Raw genomic sequence first — 19,888 nt, forward strand, 5'->3', positions numbered from 1 at the left:
TACAATGCCATTAAATAGACTGATTTGGTTTATAAAAACAGTTTTATTATAAGTGGGAATTTACAATTTTTTTATATTTTTAAACATAATAATCTCTTTACGATGACACATTTTTGCTATTGAGGTAACAGCTTTTGAACTCCTTCAGTTCAGAAATCTTTAGAGTAACTTTTTTTAAATTTGTTCGCTGCAATCTTAACCTCATCATCACTATCGAAGTGGGTTTCTCTCAAAAACTCCTCAACAGGCCCAAACAAGTAAACGTCGATGGAATACTGAAAAAAAGCATTGTTCAAAGTCGTTTATCATAATCAAGTTGTAAGCCTTAAGTTGTAGTTGTAAGTACGTGGCTAATGGAAGTATTTTATAGTTTAAGGTAGCTTTTTGTGTTTCTGAAGCTTTTTTCTGTTGAGCTTTAAATTGAAGTGACAAGGTATATAACACGGTGTATAAATTGTTTACGAAGTTAATATTTGAACAAAAAACAGTCAAAATAGCTCTGGTGTATTTATTAAAAACGACTGAAATAGAATAGGTCGCAGACACTGTACATCACAAAGGATAAACAAGTGGAACAGATTGGCAAAGATCAAAACGAACTCAGCAGTTCGTTAGTTCATAAGATTGCTTTGGTTCCAGCATAACAATCTAATAGATTTCATGAATGTTCGATACATGCAACCTTCCCTCACGTTGTACGAACTCATCAGCCGCTACATCTCAAGGAAATGACCCCCTACAGACATAGAAGCATAGACATAGAAGCATAGTAATTGACACTGTCTTACCTTCATTCCTAGATTTAGCAGGCTGATTGTTCATAATGCTGTGACTGGTGAGTTGCTGACACTGCTCTAACTAGCTTGACGTACTAAACACTTTTTTCATTGTTATTGGCTCACCTACTGGCTGTTTGTTGGGCTGAAATAACAACAAAGAAGACTAATCCAATGGTAAGTCGTTTACCGTTATCAGTTTAGATTTCCAGGTTCTCTTCAGCTTTTAGATATATTATTTCAAGGCATTATGTAATAACGCTACAGCCGAGAATGTAGTTTTAAGAATCGAAAAACACTGAAAATTGAAATTGTACCAATTTTTACTATTTTGAAAACATTTTGCAATTTATTTCTATGCTATACTCATTATGAAGGCTTCCAGTTGAAATAGTTGCAAAACAATTGAAATAATAAATAGTTGAAATAATTCAAAACTTGCGATTTGAATTATGCGAGTCGAAATCTTCTACAAAACAGATTTTTCATTGCTGGAGTCTAATAGCTGTAACTGGACACAGGAATGAAAATGAAACGACAAACAGACCTTGAGATTTATACATGTATATATAGAAAACTGAAGCCAGCGCAAGAGGTTAGAATAAACTGGTATTTTGCAAAAGCAAACTTTTGGATAAAGTTTGCTTTCAACAAGACTCTAACCCATGACAGTAAGCTTGGTAGACTAATACTCTAACACAAGAAGCAATCAACCATCTTTAGGTATGTCTGAATACTTGTGCAGATATTTATTATCTGTGCTTTATCGGCACACATGACGATCTCTCGCTGTACTTTAAACTTGAGAACTTGCACCGACTTGACACTTAACATTATATAGAATTTCTTAAATACTGCAAAGCAAAAACCTTACATAAATTATTTACGCTATGTGGAATTTACGTAAAATGAGGTTTGCGTTATAAGAGCATCTACTGTACTATAAATCACTGGGAGTATTTTTCGACGTGTCATAATAAAAAGAAACAGTGCAGATCCTTACAGCCTGATATTACGATTCTAAGGGTCAAAGTTAGAACTGCAGCCCTGTAGTCACCCTCATGATGAGCAGTCTTTTTTAGGACTCACTGTGGCCACCACAATCAAGGAAGAGGTTGTAAAAGGTACTTCAAACATAGCACCTTTCCAAAATCTTCTGGCTTGAAAGCTGGGTCCAGTGGGAACACCTCTATAGCAGTAAGAAAAGAACATGTATAAAAATGACAACATGGAATGAACGAACTCTTATGGATAATGAGAAAAGTGACTGCCCTGAGTGTTGCACTGCTTTTGTTGCAATTGAGCTACAACGGATGAATATTTATATCACTGCTTCTCTAGACACTCAATATGCGACAAAGGGCAACTACATATGATAGGGTCAAGTGGTGTATATAATTTATTTTGAAAAGGTAAGTTGGAGTATGATTACTGGCTGTATGAAGGAGGCTTTGCTATTAAAAATATACTAGTTAAACATCTGGAGTTATTCTCTCGTAGTGTAAATGAAAGACTGATTGATGGCTTTGCAGCAGAACCTTGGTGAAAAAACAGTAGACTGCGATATCAGCTTATTTTCCAACTTTTTTTCCTGATCAGGAGGACAAGGAAGCGGCTTTATGCCTCTCTAGATCATATACTATCAACAATCCTATCCTCTCATAAAACACTGTGTGTAGGTGATTTCAATTCTAGAATTGGAAAAGACCTATAATCATGGCAAGGAATTATCTGAGAAGAGTAAGTCGGGAGATGTCACAGTGAATTGTCTTCGCTCACCAAGTATGTAGAAAAGAACTTTGTGATTATAAACACTATCCGTCATACAGGAAAACAGTCACAAACCATTCTAGTGATGCTCGAGATCTTCCCACCGGCATCTGCTATACTACATCATCACCAGACAAAATGACCAAAAAGACATACATGATGAAGGCCATAAATGCTTCTTACTCTTGCTGGACTGATCATAGACTGATGAAGTTGAATTTCAGTAGATTCAATATAGCATCAGTATCTGAAGCATCAGTAGACTCCAAATAAAATGCGTTCACAGAAAATCAGACACAAAACGCAAAGGCATATTAAATGTTGTCTCTATCATGCTAGAAAAAGACAGACTGTCAAAACAAACTTAAGCCAAATCATCAAAAGCGTGGGCCATAACAGTGTGAAACATTTCTGAATAGAGTTAAGGCAAAGGTGAAACAGACCTGTGAGAAAAGACTGGGAATACAGAAAAGGCTTACTAACGACTGGTTTGAGGAAAATAACACCGACATACAGTCATTGATGGGCTGGACAAAGGAATACTTGTGTGAAGTGGCAGAGTGATTACAGAAGCGAAGAAACTAAGAGAAAAAGATATTACTATGCACAGCGCGCATCTGTGCAGAAGTCACTTCTGGTGGAAGCAGCAGATAAGCTGCAAGTCTTAGCAGACTAATAGATATAGGTAGTTTGTTGTTACCACTAAAGATATATATAGACCAATTGCAAAGAGAATAAAACCTGTCATGGGTAAGGAATTAGTGCTATATCAGAATAAAGACACAATCAAAGAACATTTTACTAAACTGCCTAATTAAGGAACAGAAATTTCTGCTAATGTGTTGAACCAGTTTTTGCCAGTCGCCACTAGTAAGGAGATGACAGAGTTACCAGCTCTCTAGGAAGCTTCAGCAGGCCATACAAGAATCAAAGGTTGTAGAGCTCTGGGACCTGATGATATATTAGTGAAAGTTTACAACTATGATGGTGATCCAGTGCAACTGGAGTTGCTTGTGAACTTTCACCTTATCTGGAAAATGGGGAAAATTCCACTGAACCTATAAAATGAAAACGCTGCGATCATCTTTAAAAAGGATGAAATGACTGATTGTGGCAACTACTGAGCAAGCATCCTCGCTGTCTTGAAGCAAGTAAGGCTCTGGCTCAGATTCAAGCAAATGTCTTGGACATGTTGCAAAATATTCTCTATCCAAATCTCAAAATTGATTCAGGCCCAATCGTGGACATGATCTTTGCTGCCAGGCTGATTCAGGAAAAGTGCAGAAAACAGCACAGAGAATTCTATAGGGCTTTTATCGATCTTACCAAAGCCTTTGATATAGCGAAAAGAAAGGCACTATGGAAAGTTGAGGTGAAGCTGGATGGCCTCATAAGCAAATAATCCATTAATCTGCTATATGAAATGAAGGCTTCTGTTTTTGTTGATAGGAAATACACAAGAAGTCTAGTGCTCGAACTAGAGTAAAGCAGGATTGTGTGCACCATCACTGTTCTTAGTGTAACCTGTTGGCTGAATTAAGCTTGGTGAAACTACATGCCCTTCAGGTATCAAAATCTTCCACAATATTAATGATATTTTCAACAACCATCGTCTAAAAGCCAAAACAAGGATAAAAGTTACCAGTCTGTGAACTACTATACCTATGCTGTAAATGATTCAACAGTGGCACATACAGGAAAGGTTTTCAGAAGCCACTTCATGCGTCCCTGCATGCATATAAAGCTATCAGCCTCAAGGTCAATAGAAAGAAGACTCTAGTACTCTACCAACCACTATCAAGTAACAGCCTGAGTTCTGTTGATGCGCCTTACATCACAGTGGAAGGACAGGGCTTATGTGGAATCACACAATTACCTTGGATGTTGCCTTCCATAAAATGCTAACATAGATAACGAGATGGCTATAAGCAGCAACTTGTATCTCTGAAAACAAAAATATTCTACCTTCAGTAAAACTCCAGGATTACAAAGCAATTATCTTGCCTGCACTTCTATATGGATCAAAAACATGAGTTACTTAGTCATAACCTGAAATTACTTGAAACCCTTCACAATACCCATTTCAAAAAGATTCTAGGAGTAGCCTAAATTGATAGGTGGATAACAACAAATATTTGGGTGCAAGCTAACAGTGCAAGTATTAAGCGTAATCAGGCTGGTCAAAGAAAATTTTACAAAGGCATCTTCAGGTGATATCTTATTTACTGTGTCATAAGATTGAAGGCTTTGGAAAATCATGTCGTTGACAGAACGGAATAGAGGTCTATTTATGAGGGTACCAAGATTCTAGAGGAACATAAAAGATGCTACAGGGATGAGCTTGAAAAGGCTAGAAAAGCCCAGCTAATTTCTTGTAGTGGCTCCGCTTTAGCTGACCCATTTGATCTAACATGCTGCTGCAATTGAGGAATGCCTCTCAAAGATTGACTTACCTAGCCACCTGAGGACTCATGACAGAAGCTAATTAATATCAAGCAAACATACTCGCATTGAGAGATATTGTGCAGAGAGGATCTGGTGTTAAAGCAGATGAACAATGACGATGATTTGGTTGATGAAGACAGCGACACTAATGATAAGCCATCACAAAGCTATTGATGAGTTTGTTCATGAGAAAGTGCACCTTCCAGGTGGAAACCAAAAGCTGGATTGATGTATGGCAGATTTTTACATCAAATGATTGTTTTAGCTGTTGCTGGACCTTGAGATAAGAGAGACTGTAGTGTCAGTGGCCTTAACGCTAAAGCAGGGGTGATTTGCTATGACTCATGAGACAACATACATTATAATCTCCTTATAGGAATACATGGGCATCTACTTCATATCAATTCAATAGCTATCGAAAGAAGTTTACTGTAGTTTTGTAATGGTTTTTGCCTATACTGCCTGTTTATAAACATTTATGCGTATTATTTAGTGAATATGTTGTTTACTAATGTTTATTTTTGTTACTAATCAGTTAGGACAAAGTATAAATGATGAAAAATATAGTTTGTCGTAAAATAAATTTAAGCAGTAAAAAAAATCAGTAACACGTGGAGCAACACGTGGTTAAGTGGTTTGGCCGCCGGCTTATGATCAATAGGTCAGTGGATCAAGCCGCATAAGGATCATTAGTGGTTTTAAGCCATTGATGGCTCCCCCATTCACACCCCAGCATGGATGAAGAGAGTGGCTAGCAAACCCAGAAGGACTGAAAACCTGACAAAAGGCAGAGGAGCTCCTTTGTGACCCGACAGCCAGCTGGCTAGAGACGGTGCCTCAAAAAAAACACTAAACAAAAGGCAATGGCAAACCACTGTTGAAACCTGCCAAGAATAGTCATGGTTACAGGAAGTGGGGTAGAACCATGATCACCTACATCCACACAAGACATTTTACTTAGAGAGTACAATTACAAGTACAATTTAGTAGCCTCATTTAATCAGCCTTATGACTATGGTGGAACAACATCCTTCCATAAGGACTTGTGCGCTCACTGGGTAACAGGTTAGGCAGTTTATGTTGCTTGGATTAGTTTTCGGTAAATACTGAGAGACTTACTTTTGAAGCCTTTTATGAGAACTTCAAAAGCCTGACTTGAAGTTCTAAATTGAAATAATGTCTTAAAATATCTCCACGGATGCATGTATTGGTTTTAGTTGACCTTGACCATAACCAGGACCATGACATGATCCATGCTACAATAACAATGTTCAAGAATTTCCAAATGCAAAATTTATAAGCATAGAACACAGTTGAAAACTGACTAAGCAAAGGTAAACGTTTATACATGAAAATGTGGCAAGTGACCTAAGGCAAAACAAAAGGTTTTATCTCAAGGAAGATGATAGAAGAGAATAAAGTGAAACATACCTGTTAGTTTCCTTAAACCAGACAAAATAGCCAAATTCAACCTATCTCCACCATATATAGCTCCCACAAGCTGGGAGCAATCCAGTGTTTGCTAACAAAAACGTTGCATCTTGCGCAATGAAGGGTATCGGTGTGTACAAGCGACAGCAATACTTTAGCCGACAGGTCAAGCGCATCATAAAAAGAGCATTTGTTTGTAATTTCACAACCCACTGTCACAGGTTAACTTACGTAAAGTGAATGTAAAAGCAGAAAAGAAAACATTTGGACTGAGCTTAGTTTTATTCTTCAAAAGAATTGTTTTGCAATAATAAAGTGAGTCGCAAACAGCCACATCTCATCACAGAAGCTGTAATATTATATCAAATTTATATAAGGCGTTCAGAACCAAGAATAAAAAATGAATTAAATTTTCGGCCAACGCCGTCCAGCAAATGATGACATGACTATAAACACTACTACTGACTAACACTACTAATCAGCGTAGAAACTAAATGGAATAAAACATACTGAGACCTTTCATAATAAAAACAAAAGAAAAAAACATGAACAACAAGAAGGGTGAAAATACACAAATGTTGGTCATGTAGTTGTCAGAGCAGCAGTATCTGACCATTGTATAATAATGTTCCAGCACATAACACAGTGTCTAGACCATTCAGCCAACTAGATACCAAAATCAAAGATTTTGGCAGGTACCAAACACATTGTCTCTTTTTACGATGTGTTAACAATGTATAGAGCCAAGCTAAAATAACTGCAATTAGAATTGTTCATTAAAATATCAGTAGAAAAATGCAAAAGGAATGCCAACAAAAAGAGTCAAGCGCTTCACCAAATAATCAACAGCTTTAATGTTCAAAATAAACCAAATAGGTTATGCATCGCCTTCTACTATGATGTTAAAAGATATACAGCCAGCGCGAACCTTGGTTGAAAAGGAACACCTTGGCACAAACAGACTCTAACGTAGAAAGCGGAGGAATTTCCAACCTCAAACACGCTGATCCTCTCCAAAACCGCAGACTTGTGTTCAGCAGGTCAATAATCATACTCATCTGCAGCCAGTTGTGAAGGTTCCTTCTCTTCGGTGACAGACTCATCCGATGCATCAAAGTATCTCTCTTCAGCGTCCCTCCCTTCCTGTATCGTATCATCATACCGCTCATCATTGTCTATCGACCTGTATGACAGAGGTAATTGTGAAAAATGACAAACGAATATATGATTAACATTTTTACAATAGAGCGATGAAAGGCTGAAAAGTGAGCCACTAGTGACGGAAAGGAGCAGTTCCCATTAGCCTTTCAACAAGACACTAGCCAGTGTTTACTAGTGTGCCAAATTAGCTGCCCTGAAGCGACACTGATGATTTTTACTAGTGTAGACAAGACATTGGCAAATAATATGGAATTCATGTTGTTTGATATCTCGTCTATCCAATTTCTCGCCGACTAACAATGCTAGGATCGACAAAAAATTGAAATCAACCTGAAAGTACTCTATCAAACAGAGACACTATAACTGCTAAGAGTTCCGTTGAAAAAACCAGTAAATGGTATCTTCTTGGTACCTGGTAGGTTCCATATGAAATTGCAATCTCAAAGGACAGCTCAATATGTTTTCATTTATCATCATTTAATCCCAAGTAAAATCAGATTCATGTACCTCATCGCTTTATAAAATCATCGCTGCATAACATCATCGCAGTATAACATCATCGCTTTATAACATCATCGCAGTATAAAATTATCGCTTTATAACATCATCGCTTTATAACATCATCGCTGTATAACATCATCGCTGTATAACATCATCGCTTTATAACATCATCGCTTTATAACATCATCGCTTTATAACATCATCGCTTTATAACATCATCGCTTTATAACATCATCGCTTCATAACATCATCGCTTTATAACATCATCGCTTTATAACATCAACATGAACTGGCCATGTATAAATAGGGTTATTGAACTTTCTCATAACGCTACAGCTATTGCTTTCACTTGTACCAAATGCATTCCCACATGATCCACACAATGATTCGGGTTTGCACCTTACCCATTTTCCGAAACTAGCGATGTACTCCTCAAAACCGTGATTGTTAAAACATATTCACTTTCGGGACAAGGTCTCTTTTCTATTCACGCTTTGTATACTTATTGCATGACCTCAGCCAGAATACCTGATCTGAATTTTTTTATTGTTAATAATATTAATATCCATCTATATTACGAAACAGTAACAGAATTTACTACCTGCTATATAATTATTACTTCAAACATCGCATGAACAACAATCGCTTTTAGTCAACAAAATTTTCCCATACCTAGGAAGAGGTAGGCATCGGTGCTGTGAGAATCTATACAATCGATAGGTTCAGTTATTTAATAAGGTAATAGAATAAATAAATAGGTATTTATCTCATCCTTGTCACTTGAACAATCTATCAATGGCAATAGCAGTTATAATGTACCTGCGTGGTAGTGTTATGGAATGCGCTGAATTGTTTTACCTTCTCTTGAGAGTTTAACTGTGTATTATCGATTATCGATTTGAATCTATCGGCAGTGAGCGTTTCTGTGATGTCGATATGTAGTCTCACTGCAAATGCCTTTACACAACTTTTGCGAAACGAAACGGCCTTAAATCCATTACGATTTTACCATTATGTTGATTCAGAGTGGAAGAAACTCCAAATCCATTCAAAGCATGAAAACTCAGTAATTGTGTGATTCCAAGAGATCAGCGTTTTTTGGTCTAGCCGGTAACAGCCGTGTTTTGTTTGCGTATTGGCTTCCTGCTCAGATTAGCAGGGCTGTTTAGTGGAATAATACAATACTCAAAATTGGATTTACTTCTGTTCTGACCTGATTCCACAATCAGGACTGAAAAATGAGCGAAAAATCACAAAATGAGCAGTAATCACTCACTTGTGTTGGACTCTAAAAACTATCTCCGTCCAACATCTATGTAGACATCTATGTAGACATCTGCGTAGACATCTACGTAGACATCTACGTAGACATCTACGTAGACATCTGTGTAGATATCTGTGTAGACATCTATGTAGACATCTATATAGACATCTAAGTAGACATCTATGTAGACATCTATGAAGACATCTATGTAGACATCTATGTAGACATCTATATAGACATCTATGTAGATATCTATGTAGACATCTATGTAGACATCTATGTAGACATCTATGTAGACATCTATGTAGACATCTAAGTAGACATATAAGTAGACATATATGTAGACATCTGTGTAAACATCTATGTAAATATCTATGTAGATATCTATGTAGACATCTATGTAGATATCTATGTAGATATCTACGTAGACATCTACGTAGACATCTACGTAGATGTCTACGTAGATGTCTACGTAGACCTCTACGTAGACATCTATGTAGACATCTAAGTAGACATCTATGTAAACATCTAAGTAGACATCTAAGTAGACATATATGTAGACATCTATGTAGATATCTATGTAGACATCTATGTAGATATCTATGTAGACATCTATGTAGATATCTATGTAGACATCTATGTAGATATCTATGCTGACAAAAGAGGACAGGTTTAAACTCACTCATAGTCAAAGTCTTTGTCCAGACCAGAAAGAAACCGCTCCTGCATTGTATGTAGGAACTCTTCTCTCAGTGCAGTCCGATCCTCCGCTGACATAGGATCCTCTTCTGAACACACAAGTCAATTTAAGTAGTAAACATGGGTATTCACTGCTACAGACACAACATAGTGTACTAGTATGACATGTGTAACATAACTGCTACACACAACATAGTGTACTAGTATGACATGTGTAACATAACTGCTACACACAACATAGTGTACTAGTATGACATGTGTAACATAACTGCTACACACAACATAGTGTACTAGTATGACATGTGTAACATAACTGCTACACACAACATAGTGTACTAGTGTAACATGTGTAACATAACTGCTACTGACAAAACATAGTGTAACATAGGGTATGTTTCTACTCATACAACAAAACATTATTAAAATACAAATCCAAATTATTCCAAAAGCATAACACGCAATGTGTCAAAGGAACATGTTAAAACGCACTACTTCATTTCTGCTCACATATTGTTAAAGTATATTAGCTTACTCCTACATACATTGCATATTATTGAAATATATCAGTTTTCTGCACACAACACAACATGTAGAGATAATAAATTGAATGTCTTACAAATTTCGTACAACCTCTGGAGCTAAGCTTGCAAGGACCATGAATTTGGTAAGCGTAAGATTCCAAAACTAGCCACAGAAACCTAGTAAACTAATCTATAGGCTGCAGTAATCAATCTTAATAACTGGAGCAAAGATTCTGATCTCCTGGAATACTGTTAACAGAAAGATGCTAGTAATCAGTGACAGAGGGTTAAACAGATCATCAGTGGTAAAGAGAGGATAACTCATCAACTTTATTAAAAAGATAACAAGAGCCCATTTTCTTTATAATAACTTGTAGATTGGCAAGTGTAACGCAGCTACAAATAATCTAATCACAGACTCATTGGAATTCTAAACATACAAAAGCTAATAAACAGAATTTCCAAAGGTTGTTTGAGATTTCCACTCAATGAGTGAAAGTGGCGATGCTGAATTTACCCGCACCTATACTTGACTAACTAATGCATCAAACGGAATTTCAACAGACACAAAATTAAAGGTTAATCAAATAGCCACAAACCTTCTGCTTCAGTCTCTTCTTCCTCCTCGCTCTCTTCTAGCTGCTCTTCTTCTCGTGACACCTGTCGCAGGTACTTCTCCTCAGCGTCTGTAGAAAGGACAACATACGCATTACAGGATTGCCTATTGATTGATGCGCAGCATAAGAGAGACAACACAGATGCAAACCAAATAGCAACAACCTTTAGAATCCATATGCTCTAGGAGAATAGTTGAGAATCCCGTATGCTGGCGCAACAAACCATCAGATTGAGCCTGTATTTCCTCATCAGTCAGGTACTTCCCGACCATCTAGAAAGCGTAGCTCGAGTTAACTTTGGCAGAATATTATTCTGTTACAGGAAAGTTATATTCATGCCGCGACAACTCCCAAATATGATAATGCTAGTGATAGTGCAATTTGCAATGTTTTAATCCCTTTGAGTTTTGATCCGATCTCTTTCATAGTGATTTTCCAACCATGACTCACCTGATACAAAAAAAACTGAAAATTAAAAGATAAACCATGATTCACGCTAACTGTAACAACTATTGCTAGGTAAAAAATCACACACGAACTTTTGATGCAGGTTTCTGAGAAATACACCTCGCTAAGTTCCTTCAGTTCCCAACTCAAACAGTTGTAAATCTACATTTATTTACTGCCTAGCAGACATGCAACAATTTTATGAACAATATTAGTTTTCTATTAAAACTATCATTCCTTATAGGTTGGTCGACACGTATTGATTATAAATACGCAAAAAGTCTCTGTTTGCAACTTTTAGATGCTAGCTACTGATTGTGACGCTACTAATATCTACTATAATCCTGATAGCGCAACTGCGAATCAATTCTAGTTGCTTATGAAGCCAAATAGGAAAGTTTAATGAAGTCAGTTAGGCTAGCCAAATTCACAATTAAGATGTCTTTAATCGAATATTGGAAACTGATTACGGCAACTGTTTAACCCACATTGTAACAAAGCTTTACGACTTGACTAAAGAACAGAACTTGCCATGTGTGTACCCCGTAGATATATTACCATACTATTGCATCATTTGAAACTAATTTGTGTTTGGTTTTTGATCTGATTAGAAACGACACAAAGACTGAATGAACTAAAAAAACTAAATGCTAGCGAATAGATTCGGTCTCGTCAAGGTTATAAATTTGATTACCTGTTCATAATAGAGAGGGTCTCTTTGTTTCATTTGCTCATCCTCAAAATAGTCCCCTTTTGTCATCATCTCTTTCATAGCGGTGAACCTCCTATTTTTTACACGCTGCCGAGCCTCCGTCTTTTCTCGTTCAGCTTGATTCATCTGATACATCAAACCCTCATCTCCTAGAAAGGAGCAACTTCCTGTGATAATTCAAGAACAACTGCTTCATTAGATATTTTCTATAGTTTAAGGTATCACTGCAGAAAACATGCAGGCTGTTGGGTTGCTAGATGCTCAACCCACTGCTGGAGGCCAACAATAAAAATGAAGAAGTCGTTGTCACCTGACTATTCCCTTATCTGTAAAGTCTAGCTGAATGCAGGCATTGCAGAGGTAATAAAAATGTTTTTGTGCAGAAAATTCATTTTTAATCAACATGTACAGCATGTACCATTCCATCTTTTAAATGAAGCTGTTTATACCTGTGTGCGTCCGGCCAATGCATATTTTAAGTAGTTGAAAGTGTGAAGCATAGCCAAAACAGATTGGTGAAAAACATTTCTCACTTCATATGCTACACATTCGTTTAAGATTTTAAAGCAACTTATAAACAGAAGTAGGTGCTGCAGTTTCCTTTGACTAAATATTTTTACCCGATGAATTTGAGTAATTTAAACTAGTTTAAATCTTCACTATAAGACCCGTGTCCGCCCTTCCGTCTAGACATAAAGAAAAAACATTGTGCCTCATGGGAATCGAACCCGTGCATACTATTGCCCACTACTACTAAACCATGCAGCCCCCTTGACATGGCTTGAAATAATTGTGCTTTTACTCATTACACATGATCTCACATGGCGCATCAGACTGCGAGTGTTGATTTTGGTAAGTCTGGACATCTATTTTTCTTCTGATAGTTCAAGCGCTGCAAGTGTGCATATTTTAACCAATCACTATAAACTGGACATACAACAGACAAACAAACACTTAGATTTATATACAGTGGAACCTCGGTTCTCAAACGCTTCGGTTCTCAGCCAACTCGGTTTTCGACCAAAGAATTTGAGACTTGTTCGTCCCGGATCTCGAACATAAATTTCGACCAAAGCGGAGCATGCGCATTGGAATTAAACATTCGGAAAAAGCTCCGGAAAGATCATGGAAGCATTCGTTTTTATATAATATATATATTTATTAATAGTAGGCCTATGTTATAAAATGCATATTTAAAACTAACTGTGAAAATTGTCGTTTCGAACTTAGAATTATTAATTGTAAGATAAAATATTATTATAAATGGTTTGTTATAAAATGTATAGTAAAGAACCATTATCATTATTATCATGGCTCATAGTTCTTTACATCATAAGATTGATGCACTTTTTGTTTTAATCTCTCAACTTCTAGTTCAACTTGAGTGAAGAGCCAACCAACAGGTGTCTGTACTTACCGTACTTTTCGGACTATTAGCCGCTACTTTTTTATCGTTTTTTGGAAAATAAAGCAGATGTGGCTTCTATAGGGGTGTGGCTTAAAGTTCGAAAAGTACGGTATTTGGCTTTTCATAAGCACAGTAAAGTACAGTCTTTATATCAGTAGATATGACATAATTATTCGGCAGACTGTCACGGGTGTCTCATATAAACTCAACATAAAGAAATCCTTAATGACTGCAATAAAGCTGAAACAATATAGAAAGAAAAATTGCAAAATAGATGAAAAGCCAAAAAGCATGACCAACCTGCGAAGTGTTTGAGGAAATAGTCAATATGAGCGGGAGTGAGTCTGCTCCCATATCTGGTAATGAATGTGCTTTTAGATTGGTGTAGAGTTTTGTGCAGATAGTTCTCCTTTTCCGTCTGTGTAAGACCAGTGCTGCCCCTTTGAGTCCCGCCGAAGTACGAGTTTGTCTGAGCCAAGTATGACAGCATCGCTTGCACAAACGGGTAGTCAGGGCATGAGCAGTCACTCATCTGTAACTCATGGTCAACCATACTCCATTATTATTCAGTCAAATAGCAAACAGGAACAACGCAGAAATGTTAGAAAGGGACATCATGATGGGGATTACTTCAAACTAGTGATTTGTACTAAAGTGAATCATTCCGCTGTACGTTTTAAGTTTCACAAATAATCTAAAAAGCAAGGCAGTTCTATTGAGGCACTCAAATGATAAATGATGAACGCCTTCAAGCAATTCAAATAATGCAGGAAAGTATTATTTTGAAATAATGAGCTTACGAGTTTTAATGTGGTTACAATATCTACAAAAACAAAGTATATACTAGTCTTGTACATAATAGAGTAAACTCATGCAAATAGTATTGCTGCTCATTATGTTTTCTAAACAAACATTTTTTCATAAAATCTTAGTCATTGTTTATTCTCCTTTTAATTATCTTTATTTTATCTACATATACAACTAAAACTTTTCAAGTTTTTATTCACAATGTTGGCACAAAAAGTGATTTTATCATGAGGTCATACAAATAAATACATACATACACTAACACACCATCAGGGTTCACAAACACCCTCTTCTTTGTGTGTATGGAACAATGACCATAATAATCTGAGCATAAAATGAATGTAAAAATAAATTATAAACAATACCTATAAGTAATACATGAGGCATTGCCTTTTCTCAGTCACCAGCAAATCAAGTCCTCGAGTGAAAACTATGATTATATAATGCATATATCATAGCTAAATATAAATTTCTGGGAGAAATCAACAGAGACGGTAAATCTAGAAAGCAATTAAATTTTTAAAAAGCGACCATGACACATCCTGATAAAACCAAGGATAAGTTTTACAATCAGTTGAGATGCGTGATGGAAATCCTCCCTAGTACAGATATGTTGCTCATAGCAAGTTATTTCAATGCAAGGCTTGGTTATGATCACCAAAGTTGGCAAGGAGTTATCGGATAGCAACGTCCAAGAAAATGTAACTCTAGAAGTGAAATACTGTGGAGGACCGGGACATCAATTATTGCACACTTATATACATATATATATCCTCACTAGCACTTGCCCGAACCTCCCGAACTTCCTTTCTGTTATGTAATCGTATTCCTGAACTGCCTTTTTGTTATATAATTGTATGTTTATCCTGTACTAATATTATTATATCCTGTACATACTTTGTGCTATAAATAGATTGATGGGCGGAGCTAGACCATAGTGCGCTGGATATTTAAGCCAGCGCAGTGAGTAGGCAAGTTGTGCTTGATATCACTTAAACTTGTGAACACATGTGTTGAAGCTATCACTAATAAAACTATTACATACTCGTACGAACTGATTCTATTGACGCCTGCCTGGTTGGCTCACCGATTGCACAAGCAGGCTCATTGTAACCATCAGACGGAACTGCCAGGGTGACTCTAGAAGGCTAGGAGACGATCCATGGTTTTGTCTAGACTTGATCGGGTGTGCCATGGCACAAGAGATCTAGTCCTAAGACCAGCCACTAGTGGATCCGGACTAGCCTGAGATAGAGATCCAGAAGGCAGGCCGGGGGTTTGGTTTCGGAGCAGGCCTGACTACTAAGTTCTTGTCTTGGACTGACTTGACCGCCACAGGCAAGTCAATCAGGCCTCGGACAAGGCAGGCCAGTAGCTCAGGTTGCGTCCCCCTTGTTAGGAAGTAAAGCTGACTTAGCTACCGGGGTCAGATCCTTTACAATACTACTTGCTTTCTGCCGCGAGCATAATCTCATCATCACCAATATTATCTTCAAACACAAGGCAAGACTTTCACCTGTGAGGAACAAACTCCAGCAATACACCAGGGAACTAAAGTCATATGGATGGAAGGAAAAAGCTTGCTGCCTGCTGCTAATCGCAATGATATAAAGGAACTCTACCACTATCTCAGAGAGGTATATGGCCCCTAAAAGAAAGGAAAGAGAGGAGCAGTCTAGCTAAAAACACTTGATGGAGAAACAGTCCTACAGGATAAGAATCAGATTATGGATCGCTTAGCCGAGCACTTCAACCAGCTCTAAAATGTCCCTAAAATGATAGAGCAGTGTGATTTAGATTGCATCACACAAAGACCAATTATGAGCTGTCCGGATGAACTTTCTGATGAAGCAGAAGTCATCGCTGCAGTCACCATGAAAAAGAAGATAGAGCACCTGAACGATGTAGGATCTGAGCAGAGGTGTGGAAATATGGTAGTCAGCGATTACAAAAGACACTACTTGAACTGATTTGAGATACGAGAGGAAAAAATGCCGCAGAGTTGGAAAGATGCTAACATCACATCTATATTCAAGTTAGGATTGTGAGAACTATTGGGGAATCTCCTTCCTATCAATTGCTGGAAAGATTGTGGCCCGTGTACTACTTAACAGGATCGATAAAGTAATACCACCAAATGTACTGCAGAGCTGGCAAAAACTCTCCTGGATTAGTTCAAGAGCATTCCTGGGATGACTGCAAAATTAATGCTAAACATGGATAAGAATATATGCTTATAAAAATATACATTACAAAAAATATATGGATATACGTGCTGAAAGCTGGATATAGATAAATTATCAATTTATGCGAATATTATTAATTTAGTCAGTATAGGCTTTGTAAAAGGTTAAAACATTGATGATACTAAAACTTATTGTATTTCTGCATTGTACTTCTGGAAGAAAACTGGAAACATAAAATGACAGAAAAAATTTCCTCAATTCCAATTGTCAAAGGAAACTTACTTGAAAGCATCTAAAAGGGTATCGCCAACATAAAATCATGCGTTTAGACAGATTAAAAGCAACAAACAGCAGACCTGAGCCGCACGCAGAAATCAGTTTTATTCTTGGATGAGTGAATGATCAGCAAACAAAACAGCTTGAATTACAAAATATTGGAATGCTAGAGAACAGTTGAGAAACTCACTAATTTTAAAACAACATCACATTTGCAGCTCCTGCAGCACCTGCGTAAATGCTTCCTTCAAGAAATTTATTCGTGCTCGAAGGGATGATTGGTAGGTAAATAACAAACAAGGAATACACAAAAAAGCTATTGTAAAGCGCAACCCTACCAAAAATACTACACGCTGTAAAAATGGTAGACAGCACTTATAAAAAAACTAGTAGTCACCAAGCATATTTTAATGCTGTGAAACTGCTGCTGCCGAACAGACTAAAATCATCTGCTAAACCGTAATCTTTAGCATGTTTTGTTAGGTCTGGAAAATAAAAATTGTGAGACAACAGGCAATAAAATACATGTGGTGTCAACAGTGGTAATGAAGTAGATTTTTGTGTCAGGTTGCTGGACAGTGGTATGGTTATTACTGAGTACAGGTTTCAACTGCCTGCTGTACAATTTACTACAGCTGTTGTGTAATTGTTGAGTGTGCAGGGGAAAGTGGGGTGAAATTGGATGCGGGGAAAGAAGGGACAGGCCTGTTTTACCATGTAGGCATTACTAATCATGTGACTTTAATTGCCTAAGGGTCAAAGGTTACTACAAGCATGGTCCATATATCATTCTCTCTGTTACTGCCCTACCGGTATGTAAGCTGTAGTAAAATTTATAAATTTGCACTACTTTTGTAAATTTTCATTTTCAGAAGTTGGGGAAGCCAGGGTAATTTGTGCTATGGAGTAATATGTGCCACTCAGGTTTTAACAACTATATTTCAAATTGAGATTTGTCGTCTCATGCACACATCAGCCTTTTACTTTCAAACATTTTGTTTCTCCTTTCTCAGCTCCAAACCTCATGGTGGGCTAATTGAAATATTTTAGATTTTCTAAGCTTTCTTGTCAAAAGTAAAATCTAGCCTCATTTTTTGAGCTGGAATATTTCTCAAGTAAATTATGATGATTGTGTTTAAGTTTGTGGCTTTTTTAGTGCTGTGTCATTTACATTCACATGTGTGAATGAATATATTACAAGAATATTTTTCTCTCAGCATGGATTTTTATTCAAAATGAGGGGTCGGGGTAAATTGAGCCACCTAATTGGAGTAATTTGAGCCATGGCTCAATTTACGCCACATCAATTGTTGCGGTTTGAATAGCTGACAGCTTAGGGCTGGACTGACGCTTGTCAGTTTTGTGGATTAGCTGTTAGCTTGCATTGCGTCCAGGACTGGACCAAGTGGTTAGTTCAAATGCTCAGTGTCTGATAGACAGTTGAATTAGCGGAGTAGGCTACCAGTCCAATAAGGTTAGTAATTTTGTTTATTATAGATTTGTTTAATATTTTTGTTTGGTAATAATTCATGAATACTGAGTTTGGTGTAATTGCTGCATCTCTCATTATATTTTTCCCATCTTTATGTCTACATTCTTTTTTGATTGCAGTTCTACGAAATAAATCCTGTATAACTTATAAGCCTATGGCCACCACATCAATGTTTTATATGATTACACCTGTAAATTATTTATTGAAGAGTTTATAAGTACCTAAATAATATATATTGTATACAACTTTAACATTTTAGTTATCACAACATCTCTGAATGACACAATGCCTCGCACAAATGAAACAAAAACTAACCAATCAGAGACTATTACTAATGAGGAGCTGAACAGAGCCGCTAGCATGGCACGAGAGAATCACAGAAGCATTAGAAGTGCCTCCGAAGTGTGTGAGATAAATAAAATGACGCTGAAATGATTCCTTGAAAAAGGACAAAAAGGCTATGATTTGACTAGAACAACACACAGAATGTTTTGAGTGAGGATGCAGAGTCTTTGGCAAATCATACAAAGGCACTCGTTAGGTGTTTCCATGGCCTTGATAGAAAAAAGTGTCGCATCCTAGCCTTTGACTATGCCAAAGCTAACAACATTAATACTCCACCTAGCTGGACTAAGGATGGCATGGCTGGTAAAATCAATTAATTACCATTAATTCTGTCTGAAAAAGCATCGGTTTAAACAAAAATTTATCGAACAGGTAGTTCGGCTATTATTTATTTTCACAATTGATTTGTACTTTGAGGTTTAGACTGGTTCAGTGGCTTTATGCAAAGGAACTGTCAATCCGAAAGCCAGAAGCAAGATCTTTAGCTCATCAAACTGCAATCAACAAAGTGACTGTTGCCGGTTTCTTCGAAAAGCTCTCAGACATTATGTCCAGGTATAAATTTACTTCCTTATTTAATTTCGATTTTTTCTCTCTGGTATTCATGAATTTTTATAAAACTTCCATCCTTAAAAACGACTTTAGTTGTGTACTTTGAATTTTAGATTCAAGTTTGCTCCCCAAGACATTTACAATCTAGATGAAACTGGAATTACGACAGTTCAGGTGTCGGGTAAAGTAGTTTTAACAACTGGAAAAAAAGCAAGTAGGTTCCACATCAAGCCGAGAACATGGAGAACTTATCACTAGGTGTTGTGCGGTAAGTGCGAGCGTCAGTCACATTCCACTCTTCTACATATTTCCCAGAGTGTTTATGAAACAAGATTTCATGAATGGTTGTGTGCCAGGCACCAAGGGTGTGGCAGACAGAACTGGTTATATGAACACTGCACTTTTTGCTAATGAGTATCTACCTTTCTTCATCTCGAATGTCCGCTGCTCTAAAAATAAACCTGTTCTTTTAGTTCTC

At 37.0% G+C, this 19,888-nt stretch overlaps 1 protein-coding gene across 2 annotated transcripts in view; it reads right to left on the reverse strand.

Moving 5' to 3' along the window:
- Positions 1 to 6,694: 6,694 nt before the first annotated feature.
- LOC137387698 (coiled-coil domain-containing protein 97-like) overlaps positions 6,695 to 19,888 on the reverse strand; it is a 36,535-nt gene continuing 23,341 nt past the window's right edge. For both annotated transcript variants that reach the window (XM_068074186.1, XM_068074187.1), the window contains exons 2-7: positions 14,053 to 14,284; positions 12,327 to 12,493; positions 11,349 to 11,457; positions 11,168 to 11,254; positions 10,031 to 10,136; positions 6,695 to 7,605 (exon numbers count right to left, since the gene is read on the reverse strand). In XM_068074186.1, the coding sequence (XP_067930287.1) occupies positions 7,464 to 7,605; positions 10,031 to 10,136; positions 11,168 to 11,254; positions 11,349 to 11,457; positions 12,327 to 12,493; positions 14,053 to 14,284 (843 nt within the window). In that variant the 3' untranslated portion in view covers positions 6,695 to 7,463. The remainder of the gene's footprint in view (positions 7,606 to 10,030; positions 10,137 to 11,167; positions 11,255 to 11,348; positions 11,458 to 12,326; positions 12,494 to 14,052; positions 14,285 to 19,888) is intronic.

Source organism: Watersipora subatra, chromosome 2 (assembly GCF_963576615.1).
Source record: "Watersipora subatra chromosome 2, tzWatSuba1.1, whole genome shotgun sequence".
NCBI lineage: Eukaryota > Metazoa > Bryozoa > Gymnolaemata > Cheilostomatida > Watersiporidae > Watersipora > Watersipora subatra.